The 22,475-nt window shown below is 38.1% G+C and overlaps 1 protein-coding gene and 1 non-coding gene across 2 annotated transcripts; both read right to left on the bottom strand.

The window, feature by feature from the left end:
- Positions 1–12,558: 12,558 nt before the first annotated feature.
- Positions 12,559–12,665, bottom strand: LOC116261608 (U6 spliceosomal RNA). The gene has a single exon (XR_004174313.1). It is a non-coding gene; the product is annotated as a U6 spliceosomal RNA (small nuclear RNA).
- Positions 12,666–16,572: 3,907 nt separating this feature from the next.
- LOC116261590 (ribonuclease III domain-containing protein RNC1, chloroplastic) lies at positions 16,573–21,844 on the bottom strand. Its single transcript, XM_031640428.2, has 5 exons — positions 20,850–21,844; positions 19,611–19,815; positions 19,286–19,486; positions 17,397–17,483; positions 16,573–16,946 (listed from the first exon to the last, which is right to left on the bottom strand). Exons 1-5 carry the CDS (start codon positions 21,827–21,829, stop codon positions 16,629–16,631), a joined length of 1,791 nt encoding a protein of 596 aa, XP_031496288.1. The 5' UTR covers positions 21,830–21,844; the 3' UTR covers positions 16,573–16,628.
- Between the last annotated feature and the right edge of the window lie 631 nt (positions 21,845–22,475).

Raw genomic sequence — 22,475 nt, 5'->3', positions numbered from 1 at the left:
TTATATATTATTTTATATTAAAAATATAATATTTTATAATTTAATCGAGCCTGGGTTTAAGGTCGGGCTCAGGTTTGAGTATCAAGTGTTGGTCCGGCTCCAGCCCGACTTTTTATCGAGTTGGGCTGGCCCGATAGTCACTATCAATAAAAGAAGCTACTAATTTTTTTTAATAAAATAATTTCTGGTTTATGGACCACAGGTAAATAAATACGTAAAAATATGTATCCCTGTTTATATGAAAGAAGGGAAAATGCAGGTGGCGTCTAGGAACTTTCATTCAATAATAGAAAATTGAAAAAAAAAAATACTAAATGCTTCATGGCTGGTGATGCCGGGCTACTAGAATTCAAAAGTCAACAGAGTTTTTAATTGGTTAAAAAAACTTAGAGGCCGTAATAGATTATTAAGCATTTATTTCCAACCTGCAAGGGCGACTTAAACATCATATATTTAAGAGTATGCCAATTTTTTTTTTCTATGCTTCCTTGATTAAAAAACAATTGCAGATTTTTTGTAAAATATGTAGTCTACATGACAACAGGTCAGATTCAAATCGAACATAGTCTAACTAGATCCAGTTTTTCAAATATAGATTTGAATTCAGATTCAAATATTAACAAATGAAAGTCATATGAACCTAAAACCCGATTTTACAATTTCAACCCGAATCTAAACCTACATTTTAAACCGAAAATTGCCAATTTTCAAAATATAAGAGCATTGGATATAAGATATTTATTTAAAACTAAATCTAATATGAACTCAAATCAAATTAAATTAAATATTTATGTGTACCTGAATCTGAAGTTGAATCCATCATATGCTATTTCCTAATCGAATATTAACTTTTTTTTCATACAGAGATTCAGAATGATTCAATCAAATATTTTATTCAAATTAGATATATTGACATCCCTACCAACCTATAATAAATTACTTTCTAAAAATAATTTAGAAGCAATGGTGCCCGTACCGAAACTTTTAGCATCCCTTAAAACCTGCCATAAATATTTGCCCGATGACTGCATATGACTAAATACAATAATGTTTGACGAAGGAGAGCGCCTTGAACCCATATTTGTTAAAAGCAACTCCCTTTTCTCCAGCCACTTCTTTTGAGCTAAGCAAAGCAAAGTGAGGGGAATGAAGGAAAAGGTTGAAGATCATGATAGTTATAAAAGTTACCGCCTCCATACAAGGACCCACATATACCCAGTTTCGTTATGCACAACGGATAAGCAAATTTAAAACCCAATCTAAATTTGAATCAGACTAGATAATATTTTTTAAAATTCTGAAATCAGTGTTTGATTTCTCAATTAATTTTTTTTCTTTCCACATCCAGCTTTTCTAAAGCAATGCGGTCAAATTTCCTATTCAAATCTGATTCCAATTTCTAATATACAGAGAGAGGGGATAGTTGCCAACGGTCCACCCAACCATGTGCCTCGGGTCTGATCAAACGAACCCGAACTGTCTAGATAGATGAATTACGGTTTCATTTGGTAGGAAGGACATCACCATAAAAGAAGGTTTCATAAAAATTGAATCAGATTCATAAAACGTTAATAGTTTAGTCTCCTCTAATAAAACATTACTTTCTTTCTTTTCATTTTTTTCTCTTTGTTCATACACATGACATCCGCAAGTAAATATTTTTTTACCTTCCACTTTTTCACTCTTTTCATATTTGGTCTTGGAGGAGAACTTTTTCTGGGTCACACTTGCAGATCTGGTCCGACTATGCAAAAAAACCGAACTCGGATCCGACACTGAAACACTCACCCGGTCTTGACCCCGAACTGAACTTAGGCCCGAGCGTCGGGTTAGGCCGGGCCAGCCCAATCCTCTATAGGTCTGCCCAATTCGGTTACCAGGCCGGCCCGCCTTTAACTGCGCTGGGCTGGGTACCGGGCCAACTTTACTCAGTCCACGACCCAGCCTGGCCTGTTAGAAGAATAAGACAAGAAACGATGCTTTGTCAATCATGTTGTCTCCATTTCTTAATTTTAAAATTTGTTATTTTATCCTCACCTTGAACCTTGAGCACGTTTCTTCACGTGCTCCTGCAGTTTTTTATTTTTTCCTTCTCTCCCCTCCTATAAACATTTGTTTGTAGAACGAGTTTTCAATACTCATAATAATAAACACTAAAGTATGAGTGAGTGGGTAGGAGTATTGTATTGTATTTTATAAAGTGATCCAAAAACTTTCTTCCAATTCATTTGTCCTTGTCTTTTTAAAGTAAAATATATGCTTTTAATGCCTCATGCCACCTAGCTATAATTCTATTTTCATGTTAATGGTCCTTTATTTACATCATCATAAGATAAGGGGCATAGATAGGAAAGCTCAAACTAAAATTTTGAATTTACATGTTAGATTTTAGTGAACCTAACTTTGGTTATATCGAGCAGCTCCATGAAACTGTTCAAAACCAATTAAAAATTTGTTAATTATATATTTAATGCCCCATAAAAAAAAAGGTTTGGCTTTGTCCCTCCATAAGAAACTAAATGCCCCCAAAAATTTAAAACAACCATTGCACCAAACCATTGAAAGACAATAAATAAAATAAAAATTTCAGTAATTTAGCGACACAATAAAAAATGGATGGTAGTGGAAGGCAAGACAATGTGGAAGCCATAGGCCGTTGGTGCGTCGTGTTATTTTTTTAATTTTTTACATAAGTATTTTGTAATATTTAATCAATCAAAAGAAAAAATGTTTTAAGTCTTTTCAGACCCGCAGACCACCATGCCTTCTCTCTCGCGTTGTCTGTTTTGAAAGTCACAACTTTGCTTTAAAAGTACCTTCCAATATTACGCATTATTTATAATCGTGGGGCTCCCATGAACACGGCGTTCAAATTCTGTATATATAATTATCATCCCTCACTTTACTTTTAATATGAATACATATGCCTAAGTCCTGACGCTGCTTCCTGTCTTTGTTTTTAAATTACCTCGCTCTGGTCACCTCCTCAAAACGATGCTCTTCACGTTTTTGCTTAATTTATAATTTTTTGTCACAAATTTCACGTTTGTTGGTTACAAAAATAACCCGCAATCAAGTCAATCCGTTTGCTTGGTGGAGTGAAGATTCGTGATGTGAACCAAAGCCTAAGCTTCGTTACCAAAATTATAAAGTATATAATGTCTTTCTCCCAGTGCAGGTTTCATACACTATATGCACATTAACCATGATTTGTGCGCTTTCAGGAGCAGAGCCAAGGAAGGGTGGTCTGCATGGGACTTGTCTCCGTCTCAATTTTTTTTAATTTACATGTAAAATTTTAAAAAAATTCAGCTGTTCTATATGAAAATTTTGAAAAACGATATTAGTCAAAATTTATAAACTTTAATTTTGCCCGCCTCATGAAAAATTTATAACTCTGCTCCTCTATACTTCATTAGGGTGAAGCTGATGCATCATTCTGTTTCACCTCATAGAGAAGCATTAAAGGCGTTTTCTTGTCCCAGAGCGCGCGCGCACACACACACACCTAACAAAACTAATTCTCAATCTACAATTATGCAATATGCTAGAGATCGATCAAGTTGCTGATAAGTTGAACAACTTAAACTGGCACTCTAAGTTTACCTGCAGCAAATTAACACGAAGCAATTAGTCCGGTGTTTGGGCTCTCCTCAGCTGCCACATGTTTAGTGCCTTTGTGGGGCCCTCCCTTTCTTCTGGCCTAGCTGTTGAGCCTTCTGACCATGCCCCTTCATACCATCTCTTCACAGTGACAGTTTTGGCGCCCTTGAATGATCGCTTCTCATATGGTTCGCTTGCGAAATATAAAATGTAGAGTCACTATTATAATCATTGGTAACCTTTCCTTTAGTATGATCAGCTGTAATTGAAAAAATGCACAAACAAAAATAGAAAAACACAAAAATTTCGTAAGATTGTTTGGCATTAGCGGTTAGCCTACGTCCTTTGACCCTCTAGTGAAATTTCTAGCTGAGGGGCATTAGGAATAAATTTTAAATCTTTAAGGACCATTAATATGTAAATAAGAAAAAATGTCCAAAGGTGTTGACATAAAAATAAGCATTTTTTGTGGCTTCATATGGGCAATTGCCCACAAGTTGCCTACACTGCCACTGCACCTGCTCTACTGTTCTCTATTTCTCGATACATAGGAGAGGTGGAGGTTTCCATTATAACATAAACATTACAAGCCAGCTTCCCTTTCTCGATAGGCACTACATTAGGTAAGGTTTTATTTGACAAGATAAGTTTTCTCTGTCATCTTTTATCTCTAACATCTTCATCATGCCTGTGATTTCCTTGATTGTGCCCATCCCCTAATTGGTTTTTCCCTTTATCTCTTTGCTAGCCCGGAGGGGTGTAGCATAATTGGTTGGGCTATGAGGAGACCAAAACCCGGTTATTAGTTCTATTTTCATGTACACTACCCCTCTGAACTGTAAACAATGGCAGATATTACTTTCAAGTAAAAGGAAGTAACCTTTAAGTTCAAACAAATCCCGAAGCATCCTGGAACCTAGAGGTAGGAGGATGAGGAGAGAGGCTTCAACTTCTTCAGGGTATTCCTGGCCCTCCAACCCTTCTTATCTATTTGCTGCTCTTTCTATCATTATCTTTTTTGTCTTTAATAGCCTTTTACAAGCTGATTGTGGAAAACTTCACATTGAACTTGTCAATAAGATACTTTTTATGCTTGGATGGTAAGGGCTTGGTATATCATCTCACCAAAAAAATCTGCTCTCTCTCTATCTCCCTTTGCCTCTCCCTCTCTGTTGCTTCATGATCATGTAACTCTCTTTCTCTCTCCATCTCTCTATTTTCTTCTATTTGCTTTGTTTTCATTAAATAACAAAGTTTAGAGGTAGATATTTTGCACGAGCCCCCCTCTTTGGCATGTTTGGTGAGGCATATTCCCCCCTGTCACACATTCATTGGTAAAAGGGTTTTGTTTTTTGGTGGCCATTTTTCTTTGTATACATGCCTAAAAGTAGGGGCATTTGATTTTTAAGTAGTTCTAAAATACTTTTAGATATGATACATTTTAGTTAAAGAGTAGTTCTAAAATACTTTTAAGTAGACTTCAATTTCACTTCCTTATAAATAGATATGAACTCAAATCCTTGGGATGTAAACTGAATTTGGAAAAACACATTTGGTCATTTTGGCATATTCACTTGCCTCACAAATAGAAAAGCCAATATTTTGACCAAGGAACATGAGCTTGAAAACACATTCATATGGGTGTTCCATTCTACAATGCCATAGATGAGATGACCCTTTATTTGTTATTATAGCAAATACTATAGTTTTGTTTAGGTTGATCACGTACAAGCAGCTAGTGTTGCAACCTTCACCAATTATCCTCTGCAATATTTGATCCAATAGTATCACCTTCGCAAAAAAAAAAATTATATCACATTTGAGTTCATGAATAGACTTGCTAATAGATATAAAGCTGTTGGAAAATCTTTTAACATATAAACTGTTGCTGCATTTTGAACCATTTATGAATGGTGGATTACCAATTCCTACAATAAGTGTAGCTAACGTTTATACAAATGTGTTTGAGTAGTATTTTACATTTTCTAATTTGCTAATGTCCCATGTGATGTGTTCATTTCCTCCACTATCCAAAATCCATAGGTTATTACTAGAATTTACAGCAAAAGTTTGAAGATTACCCGTTACCATAGTATGAGAAATGGAAGTAGTTGAGGATATATTAACAATAGCAATATTAGATTTGGCGACTTGTCACAACTACCTCGCTAATTCTATCAAAATATATTGTTCAAGAACATAGTTTATTGTTGCATTGTTATTTGCATTTCTTTCTCGAGGAGGCCTAAGAGGTAACTTCCTACATTTTTCTTTTGTATGTCCAATCTTTTGAACACTTCAGTCATGTCTTTTCTTTGCAACCTTGTTTATAATTGGACTTATTTGAGAAAAAGCTTCATATCTATTGTATTTTGAATTTCATGGACTCATGGTCTCATGATTTTGATTAACTTTAGTACTTTCTTGGGTATTGTAACTCATTATCTTGCATTTGTATAGCACAAACACTAATAAAGCATGGAATGGGATCAACCATGAGTACCTTTGATCATAGAGTTGGAAGTCCTGTTCCAATCTTGCTAGGACCTTGAAGGTTTTGTCTTCTTCAAGTCTTTGATGCAAGGTATCAATATTGGAGGTAATAGGTCAATATCGAAAGAGCTCATCCCACATAGCCATAAGGTTGTTCAAGTAAATATGAAATGGCTTATCTCCATGATTGTTCTCTTTTTTCTTTTGGAGAGCTGAGTGCAGCCTAAGGTTTGCAACCTTAACAGCCATTAGACCTCCTACGCTATGAAGATTCAGAGATGGATTGCTGCAAGAGTTCTTGCGACATTACTTTCACTCTACAGAGAAGGCAGAGCAATACCAAAAATCTTTTAAGGCTGAGACCCTTATTTCATTTAACTAACAAATGATTGTACAATTGTTTTTCAGATGTCTTTGCAAGGTTTGGAGACGTCTTTTTGTAGACACACCCGTACATGATTTACAAGTTTATTGAAATCACAAGTGTATAGGGCTGAAAGGAAGCATGGCACTCAAGCAACGTCCATATGTCGATGCTTCGGCCCGCTTACATTCCATTGAAAAACCAATGTTGCCTTTTCCCTTGCATTAGAATGTCAAACGCAGAAGTGGTTCGACCTTCGAACTTTCATAGTAGAGTCAGAACCGCTCGTGAGATCCAAGACAATCAATTGCAGTGGTCCAATAGCGTGTCACACACACTTAACTGCACAGGCTAAGGCCAGTGAGCCAGTATGTGGCTTTCATCCTCTGCAACCCGCTTGCCTGCTCAGATGCTTTGAGAGATCTCTGTCCCGAATGTCTTCGCAAAGGGATCTACCCAAGCTGCTGCCACTAGAACTTTGTCATTCATTGACTGCCCAATGGCTTGGCTGGTTTCTCCTGTTGCATGCCAGCAAGTGTTTACTTCGGATGAAGTCGATTTGCCTAACTCAGGAATCACCTTGAGCTTAGGCAGCAAGTAACTAACTCTGGATATCAGCATAAGTAACAAGGGCGCTAGCTAGGCCTTGGCAAGCAGAGAGCTTTGCCTTAGCTGCGCTTTTATTTGTGTTACAAGCTTCTCCCACCCATTGTGTTCAACGTCCTTGTCAAACGAGCGAGGTAGTGCAGCACCTGCTCCTCACTTGCGAAAAGGAGATATCTCACTCACAATTATTTTCACTATTCGAAAGGCCTTTCTATTTCACAAGGAACTCACACTAGTAGCTGGACTTCCCTTCAGCTAATGGGACAGTATCCTCTCAACCTCGCATTCAAACTGCATCCACATGCTCGAAGGAGCACGAACAGTCTTTGGCTAGTCGGCATCCTACTCGTCCTTGAAGAAGAGCTTTAGGAAGTCTACATGGAATATTGGGTGGGAGTTGATTCAAGTTGGTAGTTTTAGTTGATAAACACAATCGCTAACTCTTCGCATAACATGAAATGATTCATCATAATGTGGGAATAGGCTGAATATTTTCCAAATTTATGGCGTCAGCTTGAGCATCACTTCATTGCGGATGTTGAACTCCAGTGCCTTCCTGTGCATGTCATCCATCTTCTTCATGTAATGGATAGCCTTGGCCAGGTAGGTGTTGCCATTCTTGAGCCATTTTTGCTGCTCCTGCATGATTTGAGTCACCGTTGAGTACTTGTCCTTCTCGGCCATTGCTAAGTCTGTAGGAGTCAAAGGTTGCTGGTCATTGACTACATCAAATGGGCTAACCCTCTGCCGCATTAGTCTATTGCAAATTGTAGCAAAACTGGGTGATGTCTGGAAGAGAACACAAATTCTTTTGGTTTGCCGTTACAAAGCGTCGAAGGTACTTCTTCAATACAACATGCACCCACTCATTTTGACCATCACAACTTTGTAGATGATTGCTTGTGCTGATGTGAATTTGGTGCCCAATATTCCGAACAGGCCAGTCGATCGCTGATGATGTCTTAGGGCACTCCCCAAAGCTTGACAATGTCTCGCAGAAATAACCTCTTTGATTCCTAGGCTGAACAATGATGAGGCGTAGAGATGACCATATATGAGAAATGAAGATGATTTTTGCTCCTTCATTGTGTGGGTCCCATGAATACTGAATTTGAAATTAATATATATCTATCCAATTTTCTGTCCTTATGGATTCTCGACTGTATTTTGCAAGGATGAATTGGTGATGCTCCTTTAGAGGTCGTTTGATGGCCACAGGACAGGCGGAACAGGACACGCGTGTCCTGTCTAATCAAATATTTGATCAAACGCTGTCCACCAAACAGGCTGGACACGACGGACAACTAGACATGAGTATAAATGGTTTTCTTGTTCCATGCCGTTCCGAGCTAACCCTCGGAATGGACAGAACTCTTCCATCCCACGACGACCCCGAGCGCCCGAGCCCTCGACGCCATCGTCTTTTTCTCCTTCTCCAGTTCTCCATCTCTGCCCCCGTCTACGCTGCCTTTCTCCTCCGTCTCCGCCCCGAGCTGCCCTAGCCTTCCTGTTTCTCTCCTTCTTCTTCGTCGCCCGATCCTTTCTGTTTCTCTCGTTCTCCTCCGACTCTGCGAGAGGGCGACCGCCGGACAGAGTCTATTCGTTTCCTCTTGCAGCATCGCTTGCAGCTCCTCAGCGGGCGTCCTCGAGAAGCTCCTCAGTAGAGCATCTTCCAGTGGCTCCTGGGCGGTGGTGATAAGGTAAACTCAATCTCTCTCTCTCTCTCTCTGCTCGTTTTTTCCACCCTTGTCTCTCCCTCTGCCCATTTTGAGCACGCATTTTCGGCGACAGCATGGTGTTCTTCTTCTTCGTGAACCAACGCAGCATCTCCTACAAGCGTTGCAGGGAAACTTAAGCTCTCAAACCCCTATGTTGCATGTTCTCCCTCTTTTCCTTCCCTCTTTGGCATCTTCTTTGCCCTCTGTGGTTCAAGGGTTTTCTTTGAAGAAGGATGTAGATTTGTTTGACAGGGGATACTGAATGAGGCATTCCTAAATTCCTTGGAAATCTTCCCAATCTGAAGCAGTTGTAAGTACAGATCGAGTGTGGTTTTCACCAGGATGTAGCATTGAGAAGCTTGTTTGTATAATTGTTGCAACTGTGGCAAAAACCTGACAGTTTTATTTTCACCTGATTAATCTTGCATCCAATTTCAACTGCCTATAAGTGCATAATATGTAGCAGAAACTTGGCTCTCAATCAATTGAATGGATCACTGCCCGCATCTCTAACTAGGAATGCAATGATAAACCTAAAGTGGTTCTTCTAGAACCAGAAATCAAACATGGTTTCCCTTATGCAGAGATAGTGAAAATAACCAACAATTTTGAGAAAGTAATTGGTGAAGGAGGATCTGGCAGTCTATACTATGGACGACTTAAAAATGGTCATGAACTTGCTGTCAAGGTGCTAAAGAATTCACTGTCACAAGGAACCAAGGAGTTGCTAGCAAAGGTCTGTTTTGGCTTCACTATGTTTTCAGTTGATATTGCATATGTTTAGTGACTTTGAATTGTAGCTCATTTTAGGTGAAGCTACTGGTTGGTTACAGTTCACCACAAATGCTTAGTCCCCTTTGTTGGCTACTGTGAGGAAGGTGGACGTCTGATTCTTCTCTATGAGAACATGAGTGGGGGGGATCTAAGGCAGCTGCTCTCAGGTAGGTCATATTGGCCAATTAGGCTTGTAATCAGTCCAGTATTGGTGGCCTCATGATATCGAAATCATGAACCATACCGTTGCTGGTCTTAAGAACTTCGTTGAATCATGACCGGTGACAATAATGTGTAGATGCTGGAAAAAGAAGGGTTTGTTGTTAATAAATTTTTTATTTCCATTTGCCAACAAGAGATCCATCCACCTTAATAGGGGGATTGACATCTCTTGGCATAAGCTGGTAGGGGTCTTTCCAACCTCAGTTTGTCCTTGAAAAAAGGATTAATATCTTATTAGTTTGAAGTGATCATAGATAGTAGAGAAGTCTATGAGGTTGGAAATAACTTCAAACTAACACAAATTGAAAAAGCGATTCAAGTTAATTTTTATATACTAAGTTTCCTCTGTTGCAGGAAAGGCTAGCACATCTGCGTTTCTAACATGGTTGAGCAGACTTCAGGATGCACTGAGCGTTGCAACAGGTCCTAGTTCTCCATTATTTCCATCGGGGAGCCCTCTTGTCTTATCAATACTTCCTCGTTATCAACTAAAATTCTTGAAAAATTGACCTTCTTTTTTAGTGCAGGATTGGAGTACTTACACTCCGGATGTAATCCACCAATCATTCACAGGGAAGTGAAAACATCAAATATTCTTTTAAATGCAAAAATGGAAGCAAAAGTAACAGATTTTGCAGGTACTACAGTACAAACCTGGTCACCAAGAAGAGCGATGTCTATAGCTTCGGTGTGGTTTTCTTCGAGCTCATGACTAGATATCCTCCAGTGTTTGATGTATCTGGAGAGCCTTTTCATATAGTTCAGTGGGTAACACCAAGACTCCAGTGTTGCAGACTTTAAGCTGAGGGGACAATATGATGTGAACTCCATCTAGAAAGTTGCAGACATAGCCATGTCATGCACCTCTCAACCATCTCATTCAAGGCCACACATAAGAGATGTAGTAAACCAACTGAAGGAGGCTGTCGAGACAGAGAGTTATTATGAACAGACTGATACCTCATCTACAGACGTTCAACATTCATCATCATTTTCTTATGAATTTTCCAGCTCATTTCTGTCGACTTCCTATCTACCACAAGCCAGATAGCTCAGGTGCCAAATAGGTTTCAATGGTGATTATGTGATGTAAATTTATATCGTGGAATAACCATGTATTTCTGCTTCAATTTTCATGAACAAGCTCACAAAGTGACTCAGCGACGAACATGTAGAAACCACTAGTTCTTCTTCGTAATTTATTATTTGCTGTCCTGTGATAATTCTTTTTTAACTGAAACAAGTCCTTCTATTAAGATTAGAGGGAGCATGCTTCACGCTAGTGCTCTCATCATATGTATACGAGCATATATTTTTAGTGTGTGTAAATTGATTGTATTAAATTTCACATGAGCGTTAATAACATGATCTTTAATTGCCTAAACACTTATGGAAATCAGTCAAAATCTTATCAATAAGGCCACTTATGTATTGAATTAAAAAAAAATCCAACAACTTGATTGGAACATAAAGACACAAACATCGACAGAACAAAAACAAACGTCAAACAAGACGGACAGAACAGACAAAACAGACACACACGAAACAAACGCCGGACAAGAAGAACATAATGTTCTGTTCCTAAAATCATCAAATGGTGGACAAAGGACACCATTGTCCATAAGAACAGGACAGTGGTGTAATGGACAGAACGTCCTGTCTGTCCTGTCCCAGTGGACAGCAATCAAACGACCTCTTAGGGTGCTGCCAAAAGATTGTGAATGATTTGGTTTGATGAGACATATTTGATGTAAGAGAGGAAGATCATTTATCATTTTACATATGCGTATTATTTACTATCGACGAAATCGAATCGCCTAAAGGATGTGTTAGATTCTATAATAAATATATAGGTGTATAGGAGGTCTCAGTTTAACATGTTCAGCAATATCATATGCAGAGGGATTGAATATGTTGAGACTTGCGAAAATTGAAATTTGATCTAGAGCATAATGAGTTATGTGTACAGCTGAGGCACATAAATTAATTTATTCTTTTTTTTACAGATTGAGCCACTATGTTACACTAACTGGTACACAATTGGTTATTCAAATTCATGTTCGCAGGTTGCACGACTCTATCGCTAGTCTGTTGTTCAAGGATAAGTATTTATATATTCTAGGAGTAGAATAAATAGTCTACCCGTCATGTGCGAGTGAGAGAATGTTGGATTTTAGATATAGATCTGCCGATGATAGGCTGGATCCAAAATCTATACAGTAACAAAAAAAAAAGTTACATAACCGTTCGTTTTTTTCCACCATGATTTTGGGTTGTTACTGAAAGGGATAATGAAAAAAAAACCATATGAAGACGATCGATGGTAGATCCTTGATGCAGTAAGGGTTGTGGGCAAAGAGTTTTTTCCACCAAACCCAGTTGAGCACAAGTGTCAGCCACTTCACAGCTTGAAACAACAAACCAAGATATGCATGCATTGCTATTTCTGTTTTGCTTTTATCTTCCAGTTGGATTTTGATTTTGGCCTTTTACATTCAATATAAATGATCATTAGAATCAGTTTTTATTTATAATATATTAAAACTACATTATTGTCATCACACGTTGAGAGCTTGAGTATCGAAAGTTCGAATGCAAGTTTTGAGTTGTCATCATTCGTGTATTAGAGCTGGTGATCTGGTTTGATGAAACTGGTGTTAAGGTATAAGAGTTCGTTGGAACTCGGTACCCTGAGCGCATGTCTATTGCACCTTGATGGCTGAGACAAGCTCACAATAATTATAATACATAGCTATTACATTCCTTGAATTTTGCGTATTAAAAAAAATCCATTTTTCGGTTTATGTGTGCCATCTTTTGCGCAGGGGATATGCTAATCTTCTCCGTACCATTCCAATTTTATTGAATGTCTCTTTGAAAATATCCGATAAAATTGGAAAATGTATATGCTGAAACGAATTTATGGTGTCAATGGATGTGGGGGCGCCAACACTTGGTTACTTTTTTCATATGAGAGAGAGAGAGAGAGAGAGAGAGAGATCTTGTCACCTAGGCTATGCATGTGCTGCTAGTTAGTTGTTGACTTATCACTGTAGGTTATTGGTCCAACGTGCAAGCAGTGGCAGCTGAGGTAGAAATTTTTAAGGGGGCATCAATATATTAAATTTTAATTTTTAAGGTTAAACTCATATATGTAAATAATTAAATGACCATGAAGTATTGATATAAGAATAGGCAAACGTAAGTATTCTGGACACACCAGCCTTCTCCGCCACTACATGCAAAAGTGTAGTCCATTAATGGATTGCCACAGACCTCCTAAGCTCATGCAGCATGAGCCAATAGATTGTACACTTCTTAAATTAAAAAAGGAGAAAGGATCGCTGAAACACGGGGTTGATATACAAATATATTATTACCACATTTTATATAGAAATTAGCTTAAAAGTAAGGCTGGGCAATTGACTGGGTTCCGACCCAAAAAAGTGTACTGAGATGGCCCAACAACTTATCGAGCTGGCCCAGGTTGGCCCGACAAGATTCGATTCAGCCTGATATTTTTTATCTAAACAGGTAGGTCCAATGCCAAAAAGTGGTTTAAGCGAAGCGTTAAATTGAGTTTCATAAATGACACCCAAGCCGTTTTAAGCAAGGTAGATTCACTTAATAAATTGGGAAAACATGCCCCCCTTTCCGATGTAACCAGTGAACTGGAAAAGGAACTTTTTTTTTTTTGTTTCCTACTTTTCTTTGTAAAAATGAGAAGTACCCAAAATTAAAGGGCCTCTTCATACCCCATCTGAACCAAGTCCATCCTTCAAATGTCGGTAGTGATGTCAATGGATCGGATTTGAATCAGATATGCTCTTAACTATATCTACCTTTTCGAACATTCATATATTCTTATTTGAATTCAGATTTGAATATGATTAAGGCACTTACAAGAGCCAATTTTTTTTTTTTCTGGTGGAGGCACTCATTCAACATTTTTAATTTGTATGAAACACTTATATGTATAACAATTAAATATATCAAAATATTAACCTAATATTAGCTTAACTTTGTGAGGTATCAAAATATTAACATAATACTAAATTAACTGCCCACACCAGCCACCATGTGGCCCGGCCACTAGATTAAAGAAAAGTCATATCCAAATCCAAAATCAGATTTTACAATTTCAATTTGAATCCAAATCTGAAATTTGTACTCAATATGACCTATTTTTAAAATGTATGAGCATAGGATATAAGATATTCAATTAAAACTAAATCTGATATGAATCCTATCAAATATTTATGTATATCCAAATCTGAATCTTATCGAATATTTATGTATATCAATATTAGAATCCTTTTAGATGTCATTTCTTAAATTCAAATTCAATCCGATTTTGTAATCGAATATTTTCTTTTCATATTTGCTTTTTTCAAAATGGTGTGCAGTCACATATCCATTCAAATTAGATATATTAACATCCCTAAAAGTCGAACAAAGTTGACAGGTCGCACTGCATTTTAAAAACATTAGTTGTCACCTAAGAAATTAAATCTGAAAGAGGGGATCGGTTGATGATGTTGGCAAAAGATGAACCGTCACATCACGGAAGATAAAAGTTTCTGGCATTCCAAATGCCTGAAGTTATTTGGACAAGATAAAAGTGACGTGTTTGACAAATTTGGTTATCCTTATCTCTTTCCACCGCCCCCCGTCCAACAAAAGAGAGAGAGAGAGAGATTGATTTGGGTCCATGTGTTTGTTCTCTTCAAGAAGATTATTAGGTATGATGTTGCCAAACTATTGAACTACAGAAGCAAATAGTAAGTTGGATTCTCATTTTTTCCTTCACATTATTCAAAATTCAATATCCCATGAGGAGTCAGAAATTTTTTTGTTAAGGGCATTAACATAGGGACTCAGTTTTTAACGCTTCAAAAAATCTTACATCTAACAAATACGTAATAGAAGTTTGAGAGGCACCACTATGTAAAAATTTGAATTGTATGGTTCTGTGCGGGCAACTGCCTTCACAAGCCTTCTCTGCCTTGGAAGCCGTATGAGATGAGATTGTCTACAATGTTTGTATATATAAGTGCCCAAAAGGATAAGTTATTGAATTAGTGCCCCTCCAGCCAAATTTTCTAGTTCCCCTAATGGGTATACTAAATATTGAAGAGGCCGTTTAGTTAAACGAACATTGTGTTCTTGACCACATGATCCCAAAATACTTGCATACTTAAAAACATCATATCGCATTCTCGTTTTAAGAAACATAATGTGATTAATATAGATATTTTTTTGATCCAACTACCACAAGTTGGATATAATGGCAATATATATTTTCCATGAATCAAGAACATAATATTCTTATAACACATGTTCCACAGATTGGACGTGTGCTACAAGAACACAATGTCCATCTTATCAAACACCCTCAAATAAATCTATGTTTGACCTTTATAGTTTTCAAGGCCAAGTTTTCGTATAGATACAGAAAGCAGACCTAAGTTTTAGAAGTCACGTTTTCACGGCTGGGTGAGAAATGAGTTCCCCCTGGCACTTAACTCAAATGTGTTTGTTACAGAAACTACGATTACATGATTTCGAATGATTTGATTACCTGTAAAGCATGTTTTGATGTTTAAAAATTCTAGCACGTACTTAGAAATTTTAAAAGAATTTAAGCACGTTCCTGAAAAGTTAGATGCCCTGGTGAGAACTTTGAGAAACTTAAACGTTCTGTTTGAAACTTTTCATAAAAAATAAAACATTTTTAAATTTTTTTATAGAACAACTTTCCAAAATAGAACTATACAACCATATGTAAAGACCATTATTCTTTGTGAGCTGAATAGATATTTTCAATGAGTTTAAGTAGTACAACACAGGTATTCAAAAAGAATATGACAGTCTATGCTTGAAGATAGTTTGGTCAAAATTGACGAGTTACTTTCATAGATAAATTTCTAAATAAGATATATTGTGCCTGTACAGCAGATTTAATTCGTTAAATAAGTTCCCCTTCTTAGCACCGTTGGATGTAAGCTTTTAGCTAAATAGTCATCATAATTTTAATACATCTTACAGAAACATGGTCTTGGATTTTTAAGGATATAGATTTTATGACAACTCTAAACACATGCTTAAAGCATCTAACTTTTTAAATCGCTTTCATAATTATATTAGGTTTTCCAGAAGCCTGTATAAAGTATTAAAAGAAAATCAAAAGCACGTTTGAATTTTTTACAAATCTACAGATGCTCCTTTGTAGGCAGTTTGAGTCCTTTCACATTGTGAAAGCTATAGCCTTGACTAATGTGACCACATTTTAACCAAGCCTCGAGATGCATGTTCTCTTGGAGTGGCTGATGGGAGGAGATTCTACCTTCACTACCAACTCAGTTTCGGTCAACTGTCAACTGCTCCAGAATGGATGCTGTGATAATCAAATAGGACTAGAAGGAAGAGGAAGGTAGAACTGCTTCCGCATGGGCTCATGGAAGTATTTGCAAGTTTCAGTTCTTCAAACAGATTTTCTATCATCAGCCCAACACGGAACTTGCATGGTTGGCCTGCACCTCATCAGCAAATTTTTGCTGGAAAGGTAAGCCTCAAGTTGGAGGCCATACGGAACCATACCAACAGCAAATTCAGATGCATTTTGTCAGTCAACCATCAATATACAGGGCCAACCTCAGCCGACCTCTTGGCCTAAAAAGATGAGGAATTCTCCACCCTCAAAAGCACCTACTAATCATAAATCAGTAACAATTAAGATTGAACAGGACAAGAAGCCAAGCCACATAGAGAAACACAAACCAACACACAAGAAAACCAAGGAACAGATAAATAAATTTAGAATATAACAGTGGGAAAAGATTATATATTTACATTGCTTTCGGCTGAATTTGCTCAAAGTCGAAAACTTCGAACATTAAGCGCCTCACATCAGGCTTACCATAAACAGTATATGAGAGCCCATGAAGTGCTTGTTGAACGGCTGTAGTGGCTGGATTACGCATCCTCCGATTGTGCTCATATGCATCAAGAACCTTCTCTCCAAATACAATATGGTGGTGCAGGTTCTTCTCACGCAAGTATCTTCCACAGTATTTGTTGAGCAAGAGCCTCCGATGCCTCTCATCCAACCATTTTCCTGGTGCATCCAGATGCTTCATTAACAACCTCTCAGCCATCACAAGATCCTGCAAAAAGGGGGAAATGGCGATTAACCACCTTAGATAATCTTGTCTGCATTAATATGTGCACTTAATAATGGGTGCGATACTGAAATAAAAGACAAGATCAGTCTGACGGATCATTAGATAAAAGTCTTATTTGAATTTTAATCGATAGTCAGAGACATGAGCATGTTGTTGCATATCACAATCTATATTATCTGCTTCAACCATGAACAAGTTTTTTTTTTCAATCTTATGAGCTCTTCTTAGAGTCAAAAAAATTTGAGCCTGTAAAACACCCTGAGCTTGAAGAAGTTGATTTATTTGTGATGATTAGAGCAGCTATCCTTGCAGCTGCTTTTCATTCACAACTTCAAGTGCAATAGACTTTTCAGGTAGTTCTCAACCAAAGGCTTAACTTACAATATGCCGATATTAATGGAAAACATGAAGATCGGAAAACTTAAGTGTTACCTGAATCTTTTGGCCCACATATTCCAACCGTTCCAAGCAAAAGCGAGGATGTTCATATTTGTGTTTTGATGGATGTAAAAAACAAAGCTGCGATATCAAGAAATCAAGGATAGCATGAAATTGTTAGTCGTGAAGTATATTGGAAAATTTGTGCATAAGAGCTACTGACTACCAGATGATCACATATTGAACACAAATTTGTAAAAGATTAGCTGAGGTAGGAAATTCCTATTCAAAATAATACAAGCAGCCACTAGCAACATTTTATGATTTGCAGAACAAAATTAAGCCTTAGATAAAATAATTAAGTGCATCCATGCAGATGATATGCATGAAATAAATACAATGCTAGATTTACTGTTAGAAACTATATCACAAGGAACAAGGCAACAAGCAGTATGGTGGCATTAAAACAATACCACATAGGCTTAATAGACATAACCTTAGTAGTCAAAGGCTCAAAAGTGCTGGGAGCCTACGCAGTGGACTAGGCAAGGTCTGCGGCAGCAAAACCATAAATGAGGGGGAAAAAAAGGGATGAAGAAGGAGAAGTTGAAGAATAAGGAAAAACAAGAAAGGAATAGCAAAAGTATAAGAAAAAAAGTTTAGGGGCCATTTGATTACCCTGACCTTAGATTCGAGTGTGATTTAACAAGGGCCCCACATTACATCCATAATTCTGACAAACTATGGATTTGAGAACCGTAGATTTAAAGTCAACATTATGCCTCAAATCCAAGGATTTGAAGTCAGAATGAGGGGGTCTGACTTGACATCTATGGATCTCAAGATACAAAGTATATGAATCCGTATGTGATCCTTGCATTTTCCAAACATAGGATTTCATATCCTTTTTAGAAATCAAGGATCTAAGGTCCTAGAAACTATCATTATAAGAATTTTGCATCGCCTTGGATCTTAGATCAGAATTAATCAAACACACCCTTAAAATGTTCTCTTCATTTGGGTGCTTACATGAGGCATGCTAGTCAAATAGTAGCTGTATAGGGCCTAGTCCACCTAGGTGGACTTCTCGCATGCTTTTGACAACTAAGGGCATAACAAAGTATAGAATCACAAAAGGCTAAAAGTGTCCCCCTAATTATTCGCTTCCGTTGCTTTATTAACAGGAATTGTGAAAAACTGAAAATTGCTGTAAAGTTTGTATTTGCTTCTGTTATTCAATGGCGATAAACTTTTAACTATATGACCCAGTTTTTATCATATCATGATCCTTCTTCGTCCATTTATATTGTTTAACTTTCAAAAGAATAAGCAAGCACAAGCGCCATATATATATGTATAGACTTACTCGTCCAATGCCATAAACTTTCTTCCAACAATATAGAGTTTGTATACTTATTTGCTCATTATCCACGCTCAAAGCATTAAATTGATCTATATATATATATATATACTTACTTGTCCAATGCCATAAACTTTCTTCCAACAATATAGAGTTTATATACTTATTTGTTCATTATCCACGCTCAAAGCATTAAATTGATCCAAGATACCAACAAATGATACCTGGATCTATTTTACTTCCTAGATCTATTGCAAACCATAGGACAGCCCTATGGTTGGAAATACTGAAATAGGTTTTTCAATGAAACATTAGAGTGTACCAATTCATTGATGCATAAAAACAAGACAACAGACTAAGTACAAGATATATCATATAAGGAGTGTGCCAATTCATTGATGCATTATTAAGAACAAGAAAACACTCAAACAGACTAAGTACAAGAGACATCATATAAGAAATTATTCTATTTTTGAAGCTTCCATCTTGATTTAGAAAAGAAAAGATTCCTTCATAAGTACTTTAATAGGGGCCAGTAAGCATTTATAAGTAACAGAAAGAAACTGTTGAATCAGAAAGGTACCTGTAGCCCAAGCCCCAGCTCAATATTCCTAGCCTCAGTTATTTCTGGTATTTTATCTGTCGTCTGCAAAGGATATCCAAGCGCTTGCATGACCTGGGGCCTACTTTCATAGTCCCAAATGTTACCCCGAAATCTGTGCATCCCTGGTGGAACACATGCTCTGAAAAGTCTTGGGTGTGCAAAGAGTGCATCTTCTGGCGGCTGCAAAATAGGTAAAAAAAAAAAAAGGTTTAGGGGTTAGACTGAATACTAAATCTGCTGCAGATCAAATTACATAAATATCATTCTACATAGCTTGTATTATAAAGGAGAAAAACTTATTTACCTTGTACGCAGCAACATCTTGCCAGGTCAGCTTTCTGTCTTCAAATTCGGCAGACACATAGTCAACATCTTCAAGTTGTCTTCTTAGTTTAGGTTGACAGCTTTCATCATCTGGGTCCATTCCAAATGCCTCGAAGAGAACACGGTATACTTCTGGCATCCCAAAACATAAATAAATTGCACCAAATAATGCCCAAAACACTGACCTGCATCAAGGTTTGAAAAATGACAAATAATTTTATTGCCATAGATCTGCTTAATTGGGACATACTAATATCAGTAATCATCTTAATAACTCCAGAATGGTTTTTGTTTAAAGTACACAAGTGGCAGGTAAGAAATTTTAATGGGTCACTGGCAATATCTATTTTCTATATTGCCCAGGTGAAGTGTTTGCATCATGCATTGAAAAAGGACATTTTTCTCCTCCTCATATAAGCTACTAGAAGATGACCATTATCTTACCAAAAAAAATTACATTTGGAACTTAAACTAATAGAACAGACAATCCACCAACTGAGAGCGGTTAACTGGACACCAAGTGACTTTAGCACTTAGTTTATTTGCAGAACTGAGTTAAATGACACCACTTGAAGTTGCAAACTCATGGAAGTTCCAGATTTATGCAGCTACAGTAAATGTCGCTTCTGAGCACAACAAACAATCTGAAATTGGTGATATGAAAATCCTGGAAGAGAGGTAAATGATACAGAAGTGCGAACACACATCCACCCTGAAGAATCTAAACCAATATCAGGAATGTGAAGCATTCAAGAAGCAACTAAATGAAAGTCAACATCATCACTTCATGTAACCGCTTTATGTAATCATTTCCAACCCAACAATTAGGAGCACCAAACACTCAAGAACAAGTGAATGAAAGTCCAAGATTAAGATGAAGAATCTAAGTTAAATGTCATTACATGTAAAACCTGCTGTGTGATATCCTTTTTGATAGTGAACAGCAAATAGACATAAAGCGATCGCAAAGAATCCAAACCAAGAAGCAGGAAACCAAACACCCAAGAATTATTTCAAGAAAGTAATAAAGGTGTGCCTAACATCTAAAGCAATTTCATAACACCACAAATAACGCCGAAATGAAATGCAATTACACATATACACGCACGCACGCACACACACAGACGAGAGAGAGAAGTGCAATTACACAAATAAACGCACACCCACCCACACATGACACACATACACAAACGAGAGAGAGAGAGAGAGAGAGATTTACTTGACTGGTGGTTCCTTCTCCTTCCTGATGATCTTATCAATATCATCATAAGGGAAAACCAAGTGCTGCAAGCTCGCCGCTTTGATCCACTTTGGCAGGTACCTCTTCCCAATCAAACCATACACCCGCTCCCGCATCGGCCCCGGCGACTCCCTGGGATACCTCTGCAGGAAGAACTCGGCCAGCGCGAGCTCCAGCACGTACTGCCCCAGGAACCAGAGCCTCGAGTGTCCCGACCGTACGTGCCTGGCCTTCGTCCGATCACAAGAAGGGTGCTGGAATGCCAAGTACAATAGGGTATCGAATTGCTTTGCCGGATCCGAATCCTCGAGATTTGCCGCTGGCTCGAGAGGGTAGCCAAGCGCCTGTTTGGCCTCAAGGATGTACTCATCCATCCATTGCTTATCGGCATTGTTGAGAGGGGAAGATGGCAGGCAGGAGCTCAAGAGAGGGAAGGCTTTGAGGGACAGTTGGGGGCTACTTAGGAACCTTGCAGTTAGTTTCTCATCGTCTAGAGGGGGTTTAAGTATGAGTACTTTTGGTGGTAGTTTCTTCTTGGGGAAAGCGACCTTCTTCCTCTCCTCTAGCTCCTTGACCAGACGCTGGGGACTGCTTGCGGGGAGCTCTTGGGGATTAACGGCCACGGCGAGGACGCGGAATGAGCTTGTGGGAAGGGAGAAATTAGAGGTTTTATGGAGGCTTAAGGCGGGGCAAGGGAGGAAGGAGGAGGAAAAGGAGAGGTCGGAAAGAGAGGGTCTGAGGGAGGAGTAGAAGTCTATTAGGGGAGAGGATTGAGATGGGTTCTTCTGGAAAGATTGAGGTAGGAGGGTCAAGAGCGCCATCAAAGAGAGGAAGAACGAGCAGACAGATTTTTTTCCTTCTGCAGGCCGTGAGGAGCGTGAAGCGATAGGAGTAGGCATCGCCCTTTTATTAGAAATGGATTTGGAGTCCAACGAATCCATATCCAGTCCCTCCTCCATCCACGGACAATGGAGATGAGAAAGGTTCTCAGTCGAGCAGAGACCGGCGATGAAACGATGAAGCTAGTCGGAGAAAGATCTGCCAACCAAACCGCATGGATAGGTTCCTTCACCAAGGTGGCTAGCCTATGCCAGCATTCCCTTCCTTTTTCCATGTAACTAATGTGACATTATCGAATATTCATGAAGAAACGGTACATTGTCCCCTCCTTATACCTATCATGGGCTAAAGAGAGTGTTTCTATAGATATTATCTGATTGAGTCTTACTAAGTGAGCCATGAAATGTCTCCATACAGCCTGCGAAACCTCAGCTGCCAACATTTTCATAAGATCTTTATTATTGAAAGCAGATTACTATGTGAAAACGTTTTGTTGCTGAAATTTGTGCCCCTCCATCTTCTGAATTCCTCTAAAGATTCCTAAAATTGGAGACTTGATTCACCCCAAACTTTCCTGCTGTAAATCTTCAAGTAGATTCATCAAACGTGGCGCTTAAAGAAGAGATGGTGTTCTTCATCTGTAGCTGCCAAGCATATATAACATTGTGAGACATATTAAAGGGTTTCTGAGATAGCCGAGGATCAACCAAACATAATTTGCCTTCACAAGTGATAAATAAAGCCTTGGTCCTATTGAATACCATA

This window comes from Nymphaea colorata, chromosome 9 (assembly GCF_008831285.2).
Source record: "Nymphaea colorata isolate Beijing-Zhang1983 chromosome 9, ASM883128v2, whole genome shotgun sequence".
Classification (NCBI taxonomy): Eukaryota; Viridiplantae; Streptophyta; class Magnoliopsida; order Nymphaeales; family Nymphaeaceae; genus Nymphaea; species Nymphaea colorata.
This window is presented reverse-complemented; position numbering and strand designations above follow the sequence as displayed.

Excerpts from the sequence above, each read along its gene's own strand:
- LOC116261590 (XM_031640428.2), bottom strand. The coding sequence starts at position 21,829 with ATGGAGGAGGGACTGGATATGGATTCGTTGGACTCCAAATCCATTTCT. Across the intron at positions 17,484-19,285 it reads AGCTGGGGCTTGGGCTACAG|CTTTGTTTTTTACATCCATC; the intron begins GTACCTTTCTGA and ends TTGATATCGCAG. Across the intron at positions 16,947-17,396 it reads ATGTGGGCCAAAAGATTCAG|GATCTTGTGATGGCTGAGAG; the intron begins GTAACACTTAAG and ends CCCTTTTTGCAG.